Source organism: Crotalus tigris, unplaced genomic scaffold, assembly GCF_016545835.1.
Source record: "Crotalus tigris isolate CLP2741 ecotype Arizona unplaced genomic scaffold, ASM1654583v1 scf7180000023830.6690815, whole genome shotgun sequence".
Taxonomy (NCBI): domain Eukaryota; kingdom Metazoa; phylum Chordata; class Lepidosauria; order Squamata; family Viperidae; genus Crotalus; species Crotalus tigris.
This window is the reverse complement of record NW_024100214.1, coordinates 471,273-490,075: the sequence shown is the minus strand read 5'-3', so window position 1 is coordinate 490,075 and position 18,803 is coordinate 471,273. Positions and strand designations below refer to the sequence as shown.

General features: G+C 42.0%; 1 protein-coding gene across 1 annotated transcript in view; it reads right to left on the bottom strand.

Annotated features, from left to right (window-relative positions):
• DCC (DCC netrin 1 receptor) overlaps window positions 1-12,906 on the bottom strand; it is a 450,546-nt gene extending 437,640 nt beyond the window's left edge. The window contains exon 1 of the mRNA XM_039322125.1: window positions 12,837-12,906. Within this exon, the coding sequence (XP_039178059.1) occupies window positions 12,837-12,906 (70 nt within the window). The remainder of the gene's footprint in view (window positions 1-12,836) is intronic.
• Between the last annotated feature and the right edge of the window lie 5,897 nt (window positions 12,907-18,803).

Sequence of the window (18,803 nt, the reverse complement as noted above, 5' to 3'; positions counted from 1 at the left end):
GTTTCTTGTCCTGCAGTGACACCCTAAACACTCAGACATTCTTTTGTTCAACAGAGCCTACAATACTGGCCTCATACAATTTTTGAGTTCATTCAGAAAAATATCTTCAGAATGTTTTCTATGTCTTTTGCTTCTGGTTGCAATTTTCATCTATTTGGCTTCTCTGTGTGAGAGATTACGAAGAGGCTGACAAAGTAATGGAAGGGAAAAAAATAGACATAAAAATCAAAAGATAAAAGGTGAATCTGTTGGCAGCTTCTCATGTAAAGAGCAGCTCAGCCCAGTTGGAAAGAAATTCCTGAAGAAGCATTTCAGAGCATTGAAAGAGATTCTGCCTTAATGACCTCACTATAAATGGGGATTGAAAAGTCCTCTCATACTTTCCAAGATTTTCTTTTTACCCAAAGGATAATATTAAAGATACCTTACTGAATGAAACCTGTATACAGTAATTACTTCCTTGATCTTGCCTAGTTGTGTGGGACCTAACACTTTTTGGGGGGACTATCTTGTTTGAAAAAGCTTCTTTCACTGTCAATTTCCATTGCAGAGTTTCCTTCCTGGAACTGATAAATCTTCCCTGTTTCTTAAGTAGCTGAAATAGGAATATGTACCACTCTAATCTTGGCTACTTTATTCAAGGACTGTTATGAACTTCCATTTGCTGGAAATACATGTCAGGTTAATTGGAGTAGGAAGATAAACAAAGCCTTTCAGAATATAATTACAGATTCCTGTTCATCAGCACTTTTGTGGCTTAAAGCCATTGTTAGAAATGCTTGTATTTCTTCTTGTTCCTTTCCCATGCTCTCAAGTATGAACCTTCACTTTAGAGGGAATATTTTAAGGATGTTTCCTTAAATTGCCCTGCCAAACTGCCTCATCAGACCCCTGCTTTTCCCCCCTCAGTACAGTCTCCGCTTACTCAGCAAAAAGTAGTTATTCAATCACCAACAGTAAGCAGTTTATTTCAGAATTCACCCATAATCAGCAGTAATTTGGGGAAATATCTCCCCCCCCCCCAGTTGAGCACACAATTTCCCAGGACTTCTCCTTAAAAGGCTTATTGTTTTTAAGAAAGAACATATAGGTAGGAAGTTGCAAAGGCACTGAAAAAAGTGACTTATGAATATTTTTCACGCTTACAACTGTTGCATCATCCCCAGAGGCGTGTGATCGAAATTCAGCCATTTGGCCACTGAAGTGTGGCAACATGTCATCCCCTTTTGCGGCTTTCGGACAAGCAAAATCAATGGAAAGTCAGATTAACTTGACAACCGCATTATTAACTAAACAACTGCAGTGATTCACTTAATAATTGTGGCAAGAACAGTAATAAAATAGGGCAAAACTCATTTAACAAATGTCTCACTTAGCAACAGAAATTTTGCGCTCAGTTGTAGTCATAAGTTGAGGATTAACCTGTACCAGGAAGCAATAGAAATATATTCCCAACCAGCTTTATTGTGGAAGAAATGGCTGGGATAATGAATAAAAACTATATATGCATTTATTCTCCAATTGGTTGATAAAGTTGACCTTGGTGTTACTGGATTGGGTACTTAAGAGCTGGTTTAAATTGAAATATTCAGATCAAGCTATTTTAGGTCCATACCATTCTTGTAAGCATTCATTCCTAGACCCTTTCTATCTTTATTGTGGTCCTTAACCTATCCCTAATTATGAAATTCTATATGTATGTTATGGTAAATCGCACATTTTAAAACTATTCTATTTCAAAATACATTTTTTCCAAATTACATTTTAGGATAGTGGTTTTTTTTAAAGTATTAAGTTAATAACCTGTCTCAGAAGATACGGCAATATATATATATATATATATATATATATATATATATATATATATATATATATATATATATATATATATATATATATATTTTTTCTGAGGTTTTCGCGGGTGTGTTGTATGTAGGTCTTGGTTGTTCGGGTTTTCTCCCGCGTAAAATTGGAAGTGTCTTGGCGAGTTTCGACGAAGTCCCATTCGTCATCTTCAGGCTGGTGTTTCAGCTTCGTGCTTTGAGCAGCAATGTGTGGTCTTAGCTGTTTCTTCCTTTTAACTGCCAGTGGGGGTATGAACTGATTGGGTGGGAGCTTGGCTGTGTTCTGATTGGGTGGAGGTGTGTTCTGAATCATGCCAAACGACTCCCTAACACAAAAAATGACACCAGACCTACACTCACAAAAACCACACAGGATGTCACCACCACACATCCACGCAAAAAGCAAACCCAAAGCCACACTGATGATGAGGCACGACCACAAACCAGAAGCCAGACCACAGCTGCATCATTAGCCACTTTAAACCCCTCCAATCCATACATGAAGCAAACTGACACCCTCCATGAAGATGAGGCACGACCACGAACACGAAGCCAAAAAATAGCAAGGCAGCCCAAAATCTTAAACCCCCCTGCAACTCAGACTAACCTGAGCACAACCAAACAGAACACTCCCCCAGCCAATCAGAGCACAGCCAACCCCCAGCCAATCAGAGCACAGCCAACCCCCAGCCAATCAGAGCACAGCCACGCCCCTAACCAATCAGAACACACCTCCACCCAATCAGAACACAGCCAAGCTCCCACCCAATCAGTTCATACCCCCACTGGCAGTTAAAAGGAAGAAACAGCTAAGACCACACATTGCTCCTCGAAGCACAAAGCTGAAAACACCAGCCTGAAGATGACGAATGAGACTTCGTCGAAACGTTGCCAAGACACTTCCAATTTTACGTGGGAGAAAACCCGAATAACCAAAGACCTACATATACACCACAGAAATCCCTTCGTCTCACATATTGTAATGGAAGGTGTCAATGATTTTGGGGGACAAAGGAAAAGATGCTGCCTAGGAAACAATCAGATAAGGGCAGCTCAATCGTCAGAGAAAGAAATTTAGGAAGGATCTACACTACTTGATCAGATGGTTAAACATGAGAGCAGGAGGTTTGTACCTTCATATTTGCAAGAATCTGATAATGTAGACCAGGGGTAGGCAACCTTGGCTCTTTTATGACTCATGGACCTCAAGCTATGCTGGCTCAGGAATACTGGGAGTTGAAGTCCATGAGTCATAAAAGAGCCAAGGTTGCCTACCCCTGATGTAGACTTATAATAAAGTAGAATTAACTCATCTAGTCATGCTTCCTGTCTGGTTGTAATTGCCCATAGAGTGCCCAGTTTCTGGAAAATTACTGCACTGTGCACATTTAAATGAAAATTTGCTCTTCTGTTGTCATATTCTCAGTGGCTTACAAAATCAACAATGTAGAATGCAATTAACCAAATACAAAGAAGGGAAGATCCAGGATATCAAAGAAATGATAACAATCCAATAGAAAATTAAGAGCTTGCCTGTCTATCTGCTGCTGGCAGCTACTATTCCCTGCATACAAATGTACTAATGGTATGATATATTCAGATAGAACATGACACCAAAGAGCTAGCTACTTTATCTCAGTTATTACTCATAACTGAGTAAATGCCTAAAAAAACACCATCTGCCAAGCCTCAAGCCCTCTCTACAATATGGTGGCATTAATTCTAGCCAATTATTCGCAGTGCCACTATATTTTATGAAGAAGATCAAATAATTAATAAACCACAACTTAAATTCTAATTCTTTTTATCTATCTATAAATAAAAGCGGTGTGTGTGTATTTTTTGGTGAACTGTTGTATACTACATGGGAATGATCTTGGGAGATGAGGTTGTAGGGGAACAGATACTGCCCAAGGAATAGCCCAAAGTTGCACAATGGGTAGAGAAAGAGACTCAGAAGGGACCTCCGCTTGCAAGTTCTCTGGCTGCAAAGGTGGGAGATTTCTATTTTCAGACTTGCAAGATTCTGTTTGTGTAGAACTCATGATACATCTGATCATGTTTCTTGTCTGGTTTAGTTAGGAAGGCTGGCAACCCATCATAATTGTTCATTTCCTAGTAAATGTAATGAATGAGGATATCTGTAGCATTATTTTAACATCATTAAGGATTACGTATTTGAAATTATAATGCAACCTTTGTAAAGCTTGCTAGATAAATTTATTATGTTAAAAATATTGCACTGAATAAATTCTAGTTTGGGAGATAAAAAGTGAAAATGAACAAAGAAGAGAAAATTAACTGGTCAGTGCTGCACAATCCGGCATCTGGGCCAATGGATGCTATGGCTCTTTATTCATAAATATGTCTGTCTTTTTAAATACTGTACAAAGACCAAATACAGATCAGAAATAATGTCATGTGAAATTTATTGCTGTTTTTTTACTTTTGCCAAAGTGATTGAGTTAGCACTGTGAAAGAAAGACCAAGAAGAGCAGAAATTCCTTCACCTCTTTCATATTTGCATTCTGCTATTCAATCTCCACCTTTCACCTGGGAATTTCTAGTAGGTGCATGAGAAATTTCTCCAAATGATTGTTCTGTGAAAAATGACATTTGCAAATAGATCAGCAATCACTTTTTCCAGGCAAAAATACCAGAGAGCAGAAATTATCATTTCCTTATGAAAATACTTTCAAATGTAAAGAACATGCAGGATTACCAGGGATTATATGACAACCCCTAAAACAGCATACAGAAACAATTCTTCTCTAATTCTTTATCAGCAAATGCTGCGACAAACTAGATACAGCAGGTTTGGCTGAAGCTAAAGTATTCAGAAGGGCCAAGATTTACCTCTAAAATAGTGCTGTCTCTTCCATTTCCCTCTCAAAAACTCATACAACAATAAAGAAAATCACTTTTTGGTATGGGTAGTTACTACAAATGCTTTTGAAATATTTCAGTTTATTGAAATTCAGCAGGTGGTAGCTTCTGATTGTTTTTGGCTGAGCTTAAAAGTTAAGCAGGATCAGATACAGTTAGTATTTGGAAAACCTGAGAATTCAATGGTGGTTAGTTAATACTAGTTTCATAACAGTTTCAAAGGTAGATTATGCCAATACCCAGTTCTCTTTGGATAGTACTTCACTCTTACTTATTCCAACATTAGCAATGCACCAGCTGTGAACAACTAGAAGCAAACAAAGTTATAACCAGTAGCCAGCACGGGTTTGTTAAAAACAGATCATGCCAAACCAATCTTATTTCATTCTTCGACAAAGTGACTAAACTAATAGACCAGCGAAATACTGTGGACGTAGTAACTTAGACTTCAGTAAGGCATTTGATAAAGTAGACCACAACCTACTCCTTGGTAAGCTAGAAAAAGGTGGAATAGACAACATCATCACCAGATGGATCTGTAGCTGGCTGACAAACCATACTCAACAAGTAGTCCTCAATGGCACTACATCCACATGGAGAGAAGTAAGCAGTAGGGTACCACAAATTTCCATCTTAGGCCCAGTATTCTTCAATAGCAGTATTCCAGTATTTGAGGGGCTGCTATAAAGAAGACGGGGCCATGTTATTCACCAAAGCACCAGAGGCAGGACAAGAAACAATGGTTGGAAACTGATCAAAGAGAGAAACAACCTAGAATTAAGGAGAAACTTCCTGACAGTGAGGACAATTAACCAGCACTCAATCACTGAAGGTTTTTAAGAAGAGGCTAGACAGTCAGTTGTCTGAGATGGTATAGGTTCTCCTGCTTGAGCAGGAGGCTGGACTAGAAGGCCTCCAAGGTCCCTTCCAGCTCTATTCTATTCTATTCTATTCTATTCTATTCTATTCTATTCTATTCTATTCTATTCTATTCTATTCTATTCTAAAGATGATATGTATTGCTGAAGTCAGGAGATGACAAAAGATCAGAATTTCAGGATAGAAAAAGAAAAGAATCACATTTTACTATTGGTAACCCCTTGCAGGCAAATTTCTGGCTCAAGACTGTGTTTCTGACCTTTTGGTCTGCTGTATAAAGGTAAAACATGCTCAAGAAGAGACATTTAGCTGGCTCTCAAATTTGATCAAGAGTCTTCTCTCTCTCTCTCCCTCCCTCCCTCCCTCCCTCCCTCCCCCCCCTCTCTCTCTGTCAAATTAAGCACTTTTTTCTCTCAGTCAGATAATTTCTCAGAATTTTGAAAGAAGCTGTAAGGAAAACGAACATATCAATTGTTCCTGCATTTGCCAAGCTGAGTTCTCTTCAATTATCTCTCACTGGGCAATAGCAATTTAATAGGTGTTCCTTCAGGGCCCAGCACATCTTGTAATGGAAGAGAACTGCTGAAGAGCATTGCCAATTTCATTGGCAACTAAAACATCTCCTTCTCTTTACAAGCTTGATGCCTCTGCCAAAAATAGCTTCATACTTTGGACTGAGGATGGACAATCGCTTTTTCTCCAATCTGTTCAGGACATTATTGCTCCTTAAACTGGTCTCGGCCACCTTCTGCTCACAAACTTTCCAGCAAAGTTTGTCATTGGGGCAGGTGAGAAATTAGGATGCTGTGAAGTGAAGGACAATGACATTTCATGAACTTCTGAGAAGACACAGCAGCTGAAAATGGGGTTGCATGGAATATGGTTGCATGGTAGGAGGAATTTTGTTTTTCATTTGTTTTGCAGGTATTATGATTAGAATGACTGCTAGAAATAAAATGACTGGAACTCCTTTTTCGGAGTCCACTCCAGTTATTATCCATATAGCTATATATCTGGGATAAAATCAAAATGTCTCTTAGACCTCTTTTTCCTTAAGCTATTTTCTTCACTTCTTCTTTCTTATTCTCACACTCTTAATTACTTCTGGCAAAGCAGTTTATGCATGTTAGAGGCAAGCAGAATACATATAAATATTTTGCAACGTATTTTAGCCTACCCCTTTTAGAGTCTTTGTGCATTTGTGTGTGTGTGTGTGTGACAGAGAATTCACTATACTTAAGCAGAGAGGATTTTCTGAATTTTTACTTCCCCAACAAGTAAAGATAGGTCACCACCACGTCAAGACAGAACAGACTTACAATTGCTGGTTTAGTCCATAATATCTGTTATGTCCCGAGCCTTGCAAATGGCTCGGGTGTTTGCAGGCAGTCCCGGGCAGGTGCAAAGCTGCCCGGGACCAGACAGGCTGTCGCCAGCGCCATGCGCATGCGCGGGTTCTGGCGCGGGAAAAGTAACCCATTTACCCGGGAGTTGCCTATATAAGAGGCTGCGAGGCGTTTGGGCGAGGCTGAAGCCATCTTCTGTAAGCTGAACGCTGAATAAAAGAAACTGAGAACTCCAGCTGCTTCTCGTGTCTGTTTCCCGCCACGGACTCAACACTGGCGACGAAGGTGGGATGCCTTGCACTACCTGGAAAGAAGAAGTGTAAGCTTACCCAAGCGAGTCCGAGCGCGGAAGAGGAAACGCGCGACTCGGCAGCTGTCCGCCAATCCGGTGCGCATTCGGGGGTAGGCTGGCTGATAGACCGTCTCCTGAAGATCGAAGAGGCGAAAATCGGAAGGCTTTCGGAATTCGACGTCTTCACAGCCAGAGCGGTGGGAGTCCTACGTATCCAAGAAATGGAGAAAACTACTCAAGGCCAAACAAAGTGAGGGAAGAATAGCTTGAAGGCTGCCACCCTGCTTGCGTTTGCGGCCAAGACGCCTTCGAAATCGCAGAAAACCTTGCAGCACCTGTTCCAGTAGAGTCTGTAAGCTACGCCGACCTGAAGAAGCTGATGAAAGAGCACTTCCACCCCAAGGTGTCCGTTATCTCATGGCGCCACACCTTCGAGCAGAGGGATCAACGGTCCGGTGAAACAGCCAAGGAATACATCGCCGCGCTACGGAAGGCCACCAAGCCCTGCGAGTTCAAGGACCTCGAGGAACGACTGAGGGACCGATTCGGGTGCGGGCTAAGGCATCGAGAGCTACACCAGAGACTTTTTGCCAAGGAAGAATTATCCTTCCAAGACGCCTTAAGGGAAGTCACCGCAGAAGAAGCAGCAGGCGGCGCCATCAAAAACATGCGGCCGATCAGAAACAGTGCAGAGGGTGCGTCCGTGCACCAGGAAGACGTCCGACGAAACTCCGAGGAGGATCCGGACGAGGAAGTCGACCGTCTACACCCCGCGAGGGAAGAAAACCAGAAGGGAAGCTCTTCGGCTCCGCTCAAGTTCATCGGCTGTGGAGGTCGCCACAGGAGAACCGACTGCAAGTTCCGCTCCGCTACCTGCCGGGCATGCGGCAAACAAGGGCACATTGCAGCTGTGTGTCTGAGCCGACGAAAGGCACAACCCCAAGAAGAACGCCTGAAAGGTACCAGATTCCCAGCCAGAATAGGGTAGGTTTTTGCGCTTCGCGAAGAAGCATCTGTAGAACAGGCACACACAAGCCCATGAAGAAAAAGCTGTCACTCAACGTGAAGCTACAAGGGGTTCCATTATCTATGGAACTAGACACAGGGTCTGCCCTGTCCTCATTTCATTGCATACTTTAGGAAGATTGTTCCGTAGTGGTCTACCAGGCCAAGTTAAGGCCTCTGATATTTGATAACAGATTTTTCCAGACTCAAGAGTGTGTGTTAAGGGGGAGGCCACCCTTAACGTGCATACAAGGCTTATGAAGGTCCACTAAACTTATTATAGTATGGGGGTGAAACAACGAGTCTCTAGGATCGATTGGTTTGAGGCCCTGGGGATACACGTCACAGGACTCAACAGCTTACAACAACGCGACCTACAGGAAAGTCTGCAAAGAATTTGCAGTATGTTTCAGCCCCCAGCTGGGCACATTCAAAGGACCACCTGTGTCCTTAAAGCTAGACCCCACTGTCACTCCCATTAGGATTAAAGCAAGAAGGGTCCCTTTTGCTTTAAAAAGTAAGATTTACACTGAATTAGACAAACTAATCCAACAAGGAATCCTAGAACCTGTTGATTCCAGCCCATGGGAGACCCCCATTGTCACGCCTCTAAAGGCAAATGGGGACATTCGAATTTGTGCTGATTACAAATGCACACTCAATAAGGCATTGCAGCAACATGCCTATCCTGTTCCTGTGGTCAGTCACATCCTGGCCTCTCTCAAGGGGGGGCGTGTTTTTGCAAAGCTTGACCTAGCTCAAGCATATCAACAGCTGCCTGTTGATGATGATGCTGCCATAGCTCAGACCATTGTGACCCACAGGAGAGCCTTTAAAGTAAAAAGGCTACAGTTTGGAGTAAATGTCGCTCCTGGGATTTTCCAAAGCGTAATGGAAAACACACTACGAGGTATACCAGGGGTCTGCCCCTATTTTGACGATGTCTTGATTGCAGGAGACTCCACACACATTCTAGCTGAAAGACTTAGGGCTGTCCTGTTAAGATTCAGGGAATCAGGCCTCAAGCTCAGAAAAGACAAATTCAAGATCGGGGTGCCTTCTACTGAATTTCTGGGATTCAAAATTGATGCTGCTGGGATTCATCCTGCTGAATCCAAACTAACTGCTATTTTACAAGCACCCAGGCCAAAGTCTAAGGCCGAACTTCAGGCCTTCCTAGGCCTCCTGACTTTCTACAATTCTTTTCTTCCACATAAAGCTAGTGTAGCTGAGCCTCTTCACAGGCTACTAGACAAACAGGCTGTGTGGCTGTGGTCACAAGCGCATGAGGCTTGCTTTAAAGAAGTCAAGGCCTTGCTCACTTCTAACCGTGTTCTTGCACATTTCAACGAGTCTCTCCCTGTGTGCATCGCTTGTGATGCGTCCCCCTACGGGGTTGGAGCTGTCCTGAGTCACCTCAGGTCTGATGGAACTCAGGTTCCTATTGCATACTACTCCAGAACACTGTCTTCTGCCGAGCGCAACTACGCTCAGATAGACAGGGAGGCTCTGGCTGTTGTTGCTGGAATTAAAAAATTCCACGATTTTCTATATGGCAGGCAGTTCACGGTCTTCACTGACCATAAGCCTCTGCTGGGACTGTTTACCACACGTAAGCAGACTCCCCAAATCATTTCCCCTAGAATGCTTAGGTGGTCTATTTTTTTGTCTGCATATGATTTTTCTTTACTCCACAAAGCCTGGAAGAAATGGGCCATGCTGATGGCCTCGTAGATTTTGCCTCTGCCAGTATAGAAGCTGACCCCCAAGCGCCAGCTGTCAACATTTCGATCAATCAAGCCTTGCCCCCCGAGCTCCTCTTGTGCCAGGGATGTTACCGCTGAAACAGGTACAGATCACACACTTTCACGTGTCCGCTCCTGGGTCCTGTCCGGGTTGCCTGAGCACTGCCCTAGTCCTGAGTTTCAGAGTTTCTGGTCCAAAAGGAACGAACTGTCCCTTTCTCAGGGTTGTCTGCTTTGGGGAAACAGAGTTGTCATTCCCACCTCAATGAGGACTAGGGTCTTAGAATCCCTCCACGAGGGTCCTCCTGGCATTGTTCGGATGAAGGCTCTTGCAACGAATCCACTTGTGGTGGCCTGGTTTAGATAAAGATTTGAAGCTACGTTACACCATGCCACCTGTGCCAACGATCTCGTCCCAGAGATTTCCCAAGCCCAGTGCATGATTGGGAAGTACACACATCCCCATGGTCCTAGGGTGCACATTGACTACGCTGCCTTTCAGGGCATTCTTCTTGGTCTTGGTTGACAGCCATTCAAAAATGGCTTGAGGTTGGTGCTGTCTCATCCCCAACCCTGCAAAGACTATCAGGTACTGAGGGGGATTTTTGCTGCACACGGGCTGCCAGATGTCATTGTGTCCGACAACGACGGCCCTCAATTCACCTCCTCCGAATTCCAAGCTTTCTTACAGGCAAACCTGATTCGTCATGCCACGTCTGCGCCTTTTCACCCGTCCACCAACGGTATGGCTGAACGCATGGTGCGCATCGCAAAGGACGCCTTGAAGAGACTCACCTACGGGGACTGGCATCACAGGTTGGCTGACTTTCTCCTTTCTTATCGCACCACACCGTCCACTTCTACAGGGAGAAGTCCAGCTGAACTTCGTTGGGGGCGCCAACTTACTACTAGACTTGACCGGTTGCATCCGGACAGACTGCCTTCATCTACCTCACATCCTAGGGCACCTAGACAACTACTTGTGGGTGCCCCGGTTTGGGCTCGCAATTACGGGCCTGGTCATACATGGGTCCCCGCTTCTGTGTCCAGGATCACAGGTCCTCTCTCCTACGAGGTTGCCCTGGACAACGGTCGTGTCCTGCGTCGGCACATCGACCAACTTCGCTCTAGGCGAGACTTTTCTGCTGAGACTCCTGGGTCTTTTCCAGGGGGGGAGGGGGACCCTTTGGAGCAAAGGGAAGGGCAAGAGCTACTGCCCACCTCCACTGAGGGAGCCACAAACGGCCCATCTCAGGGTTCTGCAATTGCTCCGAAAAGAAAGTCATGGAGCTTACCCACACAACAGGCACTCACGCCTACTCCAGCCAGGGAGTCACCCCGGGGGCATACTCACTTTCCACACACATCACACAGCACTCCAGCAACGGAGGATACCCGGGGGCATCCCAACAAATCATTCCCCGCAAGAGAACTGGCACACAATTCCCAAGGTTGGCCTGACCTTACCCCAAATCCTACAGGGGGTCAAACATACACAGAGTTAGTCGAGGAACCAAGTCCCGACTACAACAACCCTAGCACAAATCAGGGAACACCTGAGTTTTGGGAAAGTACAGAAACCCACACGAGCCCGAACACAGAATGGGGTTCAGGGAATGGACAGCCTCCTGACAGGTCTTGGACTGACCTAGGAGGTTCTACAGAGACGCCCAGCAGCGGCTATCACTTCAAGGGGCCTGAGGGTCTACAGCTAGGTAGGTCAACCAGGTCACAAAGTAACAGAAGCCCTGGCCTGACGAGCCCGGTGGGCAAGCAAGCAGGCCAGGCATCGGGGCACAGTCCTTGGAAGACACCAGGACACAATAGAGAGAACAGGCTCACGCCTCCCTCCAGTCAGGGGACTTATGCCAGTAATCCACAGCTAAGAAGGTCACAGAGAGCAAAGAAATCTCCCAAGTACCTAGAAGACTACATAACATTGCTGGCAAGGCAAAGGCCAGTAAACAGTGGGAGCACTGGGGAGCAAAATGTCATATAAAATAAATGTTGTATGTTGGTAGTAGTTTTAGCCCGGGGGAAAGGGGTGTTATGTCCCGAGCCTTTGCAAACGGCTCGGGCGTTTGCAGGCAGTCCCGGGCAGGTGCAAAGCTGCCCGGGACCAGACAGGCTGTCGCCAGCGCCGTGCGCATGCGCGGGTGCTGGCGCGGGAAAAGTAACCCATTTACCCGGGAGTTGCCTATATAAGAGGCTGCGAGGCGTTTGGGCGAGGCTGAAGCCATCTTCCTGTAAGCTGAACGCTGAATAAAAGAAACTGAGAACTCCAGCTGCTTCTCGTGTCTGTTTTCCCGCCAAGGACGCAACATTAACTATCCATTCTTCCATAGTAGGCAAAGAGTTTTTCTTCCAATATTGCCCCACAAGTAATATTGCAGCTGTTATAAGATTCAGCATCAAATCAATTTCTTTGACACCAAAATCTACAATAATACCCAGCAAAAATAATTGCGGAGTAAACTTTATCTTTCTCTTAAAAATAGTACTAAAATTTTTAACAATGCCTTGTATGAGGCATGCTTCTCTATATTATTTTTTAAGGCACAAATTCCAAGCAAATCACAGGAGTCAAAGAATCATATGAATAATGAGGGCTTGGATATCCCATTTTCATAAAAGAGCTCTCTGGGAAATGGAGGACAACATTCTAGGGCTTCAGTTCATTTGCAAACTGGTGCACCAAAGCTGCATGATCAGTATGGAGTCTTTTACATCAGGACAAACCCATAGCATTCCTGCCATTATCCATGCTAATCTAGCAAGGAGGTTAGATGATAAATCTAATGATCAGATTCATAACTTCTATCATGTTGACCTCAATTACCTTGTTTGCACAATGCATTTGGCTGTAAATCTGTTAGTGAACGTGCCATTTTTAATCCTCTATCCACCATCTTTACTCTGAGCACTCAAAATCTCTACATGGCCACCCTGAACCACTTTTACCCAGATGCTGTAACATCAAACATCCTAGGAAACTATCTAATATTTGAACAGCTTGGTAAATCCAAAGATAAAGAATTATGTGCAGTTAGCATACTTAAGTGGCATTAAATGTACTGTAACTAAGGTTTGTAAGAAGGTCTTTTGGAAATGTAGCCTGTATCAACAAGTACAACAGTACAGTTGTAGCCTATTTCATATTTCATTCTGGGCTGGGTTTATATCTTATGCTAAGCAACAAGGTAGTTTACAAGCTGATGATTTAGTATGCTATGTGAATCCCAATAATTTTGACTTCTTCACAAGCCATTGCTATGCAAATTAGCAGTGTCAGTATATGGTTTATTCTGATTCTTCTCACCAGGTCTCATTGGGCCCTCTTTCCATTAAGTCCTATGAACTCTATTTGTTGTTTTCTGCCTGGAGACCTGCTATATCACAGCACCCATGCGTTTTAGCAAAACCATCTGCATTAAAAAAAAAAGTTCCTAATTTTTATATTGAATGTTTCCTTTCTGCTTAAAGAACAAAACAATAAAGATAAAGCCGAACCCCTGGGTCACTAGTCTCGTGCTACCAGAAGAGAAGGGGGCTGCGTCTTGTTTTCCTTTTCAACTCTGCAGAAGAAAGACTTTTCCTATCAAGATATCTGAGGATTATAGGCAAAGAAACCAGCTTTTGGAATATTCCACTGATGCTACAAACACCCTTGTTAATAGTTATGTCTCGCTTTGTTACTTCATTTTAATAAATCATAAAACGACGACAGCTGCCAAATAAGGGATCTGGCCCCCAGCCTACAACTGACTTGAAGCCTTAAAATATACTATTTATGGTACTTGAGGTTTAAAGTTTCAATTTCTTGTATAAACCTTGCCTTCTCTACAAATTATGCCATGTGAGTATAAGCAGATTTATCTTGATTTCCAGAGGTGCTCCAGCCCTCCTACCCAGCAAAATTCACATTTGTATATGTTTTGAAAAAAGCAATGAGGTGGCTATTTTGCTTTTTCATACAAATGGTCCTCTGCTGTCACACTGGAAGAAATAGGTTTCCTAATAATGTATATAACACTGGGCTTGCTTCTGACTACATAGGCCCTACACAGTTGTCTTTCTGTTGTCTGATTTTTGACGGGGAGAGGATGGTATTTATAGGCCCTAGCCTATAGGAGAATATTCATGAGATACTCACTGCACAATGAAAACATGTTCTCCACTATAGGGTTCAAGGAATTGACCTACAATTGGCCTTGCTCTCTGGGTCCTAAACTTTTGGAAGAAACAGATTGGAGAAGATTTAATTATAATTCAGTTGTCACTGAAGCAAGCTATAATAGAGCCAGTTTGGTCTAGTTGTTAAGGCAGCAGACTAGAAAGCGGGAGACCACGAGTTCTAGTTTATATTAGGATCAAAACACATAGGTAGAGCAGGCAAACTGGATAGCAACACTACAAAATACTGCTTTTAACATAAATCAAGAAGATAGGGCACAGGTCCCATTCATGGGAAGACGTTGTCATCTCCTCCTGCCTTCCAGAAACAATTGTTGACATATAACACATGGCAGCTTAGCAGAGCAGATATGTTCCAGTTCTATAACTGCAGAACAACCACAAGGCTGGTTCTATATGGGTTCAAATTTAAAAGAAGTACAGTTACTTCAACTGATCTGGCATGCTGTCACATTAGTACAGATTGCTGTTGTTCAGTCATTAAGCCATATCCAACTCTTTGCGATTCCATGGACCATAGCAGTGTCTTCCACGGTCTCCCAGAGCTTGCCCAAATTCACGTTCATTGCATTGATGACACTATTTAACCATCTCATCCTCTGCCATTCCCTTCTTTTATTTTCAATATTTTCCAACATCAGGGTCTTTTCCAATGAGTCCTCTCTTCACATTAGGTGGCAAAACACAGATTATCTAACTGCAAATCAAGTTTATTAGGAAAGAAAATAGGAATGATTTTATAACTTGATTATCTTTTATCAATTGAAATATTGATTAGGCAAGAATCACATTTTAATTAATGCCCTCATGGATTTTCACCATTAATGCAATATGCATGCTTTAGACTAATTTTATCAGCAAAAATGTAAAATATTGTGTAATACTCAGTTTTGATAGTTAAACCTTACAAGCATATATATTCCTTTTTCTTTTTCTATACATTTCTATTACATCTGTAATAATTTTGGCAAATGATCTGGCTAGTACAAATATTAAATAGACAAAACATACGAAAGTTGAATGAAAAGAAATGCCTCCACTGCCAAAACTTTAAGAGGGATATTTTGATAAATGAAATAGGAAAATAACCCTCGAAATGAGTTCTTTTGTTACCTGTATTTACTTCTCCATATACAGTGCATTCAGAAAGTATTCAGACCTCCTGCACTTTTGTCAATATTTTTATCCTGCAGCCCGGCTCTACAGTTGTTGAAATTCATCTTTTTTCTCATTAAACTACACTCAGTACCCCATAGTGACAAAGTGAAAACAGAATTTTAGAAATGTCTGTACATTTATTAAAAAGAAAAAACTGAACATCACATTACCATAATTATTCAAATCCTTTGCAACAACACTTGCAATTTAGCTCTGGTGCTTCCCATTTCTCTTGATCATTGCCGATATGTTTCTACACCTTGATTGGAGTCTACCTCTGGCAAATTAAACTGATTGGACATGATTTGGAAAGAAACACCTCTTTATAGAAGGCCTCACAACTGACAATGCATACTGTAGTAGAGCAAAAGACATGTGGTCAATGGAACTACCTGCAGAGCTCAGAGACAGGATTATTGCAAGGCACAGATCTGGGGAAGGTTACAATAAAATTTCTACTGCACTGAAGGTTCATAGGAGCTCAGTGGCCTCCATAATTCTCAAATGGAAGACATTTCGCACAACCAGGACTCTTCCAAGAGCTGGTCAACCAGTTAAACTGAGCAACCAGGAGAGAAGGCCTTAGTATCCCTGCAGCCCTCCATTTATCTGGGCTTTATGGCAGAGTGGCTAAATTGAAGCCTCTCCTCAGTGCAAAACACTTGAAAGTGCACGTGGAGTTTTCAAAAAAAAAAACACCTGAAGGACTCTCAGACCTGGTCTGATGAAACCAGTATTGAACTGTTTGGCCTCAATTCTAAACATTATGTCTGGAGGAAACTAGGCATCGCTCATCATCTGCCCAATATCAATCCAACAGTGAAGCATGGTGGTGGCAGCATCATGCTGTGGTGGTGTTTTTCAACAGCAGGGACTGGGAGACTGGTCAGGATTGAAGGAAAGCTGATGGAGCAAAGTGCAGGGATATCCTCAATGAAAATCAGCACTCAGGACCTCAAACTGGGCCAAAGGTTCACTTTCCAACATGACAGGACAACAGCCAAGATAACATAGAGTGGCTTAGGGATAACTCTGTGAATGTCCTAGAGTGGCCCAGGCAGAGCCCTGACTTGAACCCTACTGAACATCTCTGGAGAGACCTGATAATGGCTGTCCGTCAATGGTCACCATCCAATCTGACTGAGCTTGAGAGAATTTGCAAGGACGAATGGCAGAAATTCCCTCAGTCCAGATGTGCAAAGCTTGTCATGTCATACCCCAAAAGACTCAAGGCTGTAATTGCTGCCAAAGGTGCTTCAACAAAGTACTGAGTGAATGGTTTGAATACTTATGCAAATGTGATATTTCAGTTTTTTCTTTTTAATAAATTTACAGACATATCTAAAATTCTGTTTTCACTTTGTCATTATGAGGTACTGAGTGTAGATTAATGAGAAAAAATGAATTTCAACAATTGCATAATCAGGCTGCAGCATAACAAAATTGACAAAAATGAAGGGGGTCTGAAAGTTTCTGAATGCACTGTAATCATTACCATTTGCTACACATGTCTGCTAATATTGGACAAGCTTCTTAAAGCCATCATGAAAGAATTCCACACTTTGTCTCCTTAACTAAGTCCTGGCAGTCCTTTCTAACTCTCCATCTTAGTCAAACAGATATTCACAAAAGTGTCTCTTTAGTTTTGGGAAAAATGGACATCACAACATGCCAGGTTTAGACTGTATGGTCTATATTCAAGATGATGAAATCCAACTTCACAATTTATTTATTTATTTATTTATGAGACTTATATACAGCTTTAAGTGCAAGCACTCTCTAAGCGGTGTACACCAGTAAGCAATGTATATATATATATATATATATATATATATATATATATATATATATATATATATATATATTTACATTGCCCCCAACAATCTGGGTCCTCAACAATTACCTCTTGGGTGGCTTGTAAGATGTGAGGTTTTGATTTGGATTCTGCATAATCATTGTTTCAAAGTTTTGAGTGCTAAAATATTGCTTTCAGTGGGTGGGATACCAGGTTCAAGGAAATCCATATGAATTATAACCTCTATCTTTCCAAAAATTGTAATCATGGGTTTTCCTCCTCTAGCCTGAATTTTGAATTCTGTTTTCCTTTTGGTGAAGCCTTATGATGACAATCCATCAACTGATACTTCATTTCTAGATTATAATGACTCCTTCAGCAATCATAAATTCTATCATGACATATTGCTTAAAGAGCATTTACAAGAACTGACTACAATTTCATGAACAATACAGCAGCAATCCAACTTTTGAGGGGTCCTTGGTGCTCTCCGAGTTTAATTGTTTTCTTGCAGATATTTCATTACACAAATGAGGTAACATCCTCAATGCATAACCAAACTCAGAAATCACCAAGGACTCCTCATTTCAAAGCTCAGTTATAAATATTCTCCTTTATTAATCCTACTTTTTATCACCGCAGCTACCTCTCACCAATAGATGCTAAAGATACATCAGATATTCTAGAGTAGTGTTTGTCAACCTTGACAGCCTGAAGGTGTGTAGAGTACAACTCCCACAATTTCCCAAGCAGCCTTGGCTGGGGAATTCTGGGAGCTGAAATCCACATGTCTTCAACTTGCCAAGGTTGATAAACACTTGTTTAGAGTACTGATATCTGTTGATGACTTAAAATATTGGAGCCATTACCATACTTGTATTCAACCCCCATATTTTTGCCAAACCTTGTGTTCAAACTATGGTTAGAAGCTAATAGGCAGAGTATAGTTTAGATAATTACAGTTACTAAAGACAATTACCTTAAAATTTACTAATTTACAACTCCCGTCATTCTTGCCTAAGTCAAGATACTGTTAATTGGTGTGACAATATCTGGGATAATATGGCTGGCCTGAGATCACAGAGTGTAGAAACTCTGTATTTTTAATGCTAATTAATCATAGCTTTCACACTACATAATAATAACTTGACAAGGGAAAAAGAAAAGTTGGCTATTTAAACTAAATGTATACACTTACCAATGCTGTACTATACAAATGTATACACTTACCAATCCAATGCTATGAATGTTGGGAAGACATCCCAAGGCCATACAATATATCAGATAACATCTATAAATCCTCTGAGAACAGAGGTTCATCTGTTGAATATACATATATGAGAATGAAACATCCATCCATGTACGGGGTTTGATTCTGGATTCTCCCCTTGTATCCATAGAAAGTTCTGCAGCACTTAGTATTTTAGAATTGGACCTCTGATGACAAGAAAGGTTTAAAAAAAAGGATGGGGGAAGAGGGCATGTCAGATCTGTGAAAGGATTTGTAAGTGCAACAATCAAAACTCTCCCAGCCCCAAATACTCTAGTTACAGCTGAAGGATTTACAATACTCAAATACTATCTTAAATATCCAAAGAGAGTTTACTGTAATATAAGGATAAAGGATGTGAAGAATTAAAATGGCAGTTCTGATAGAGG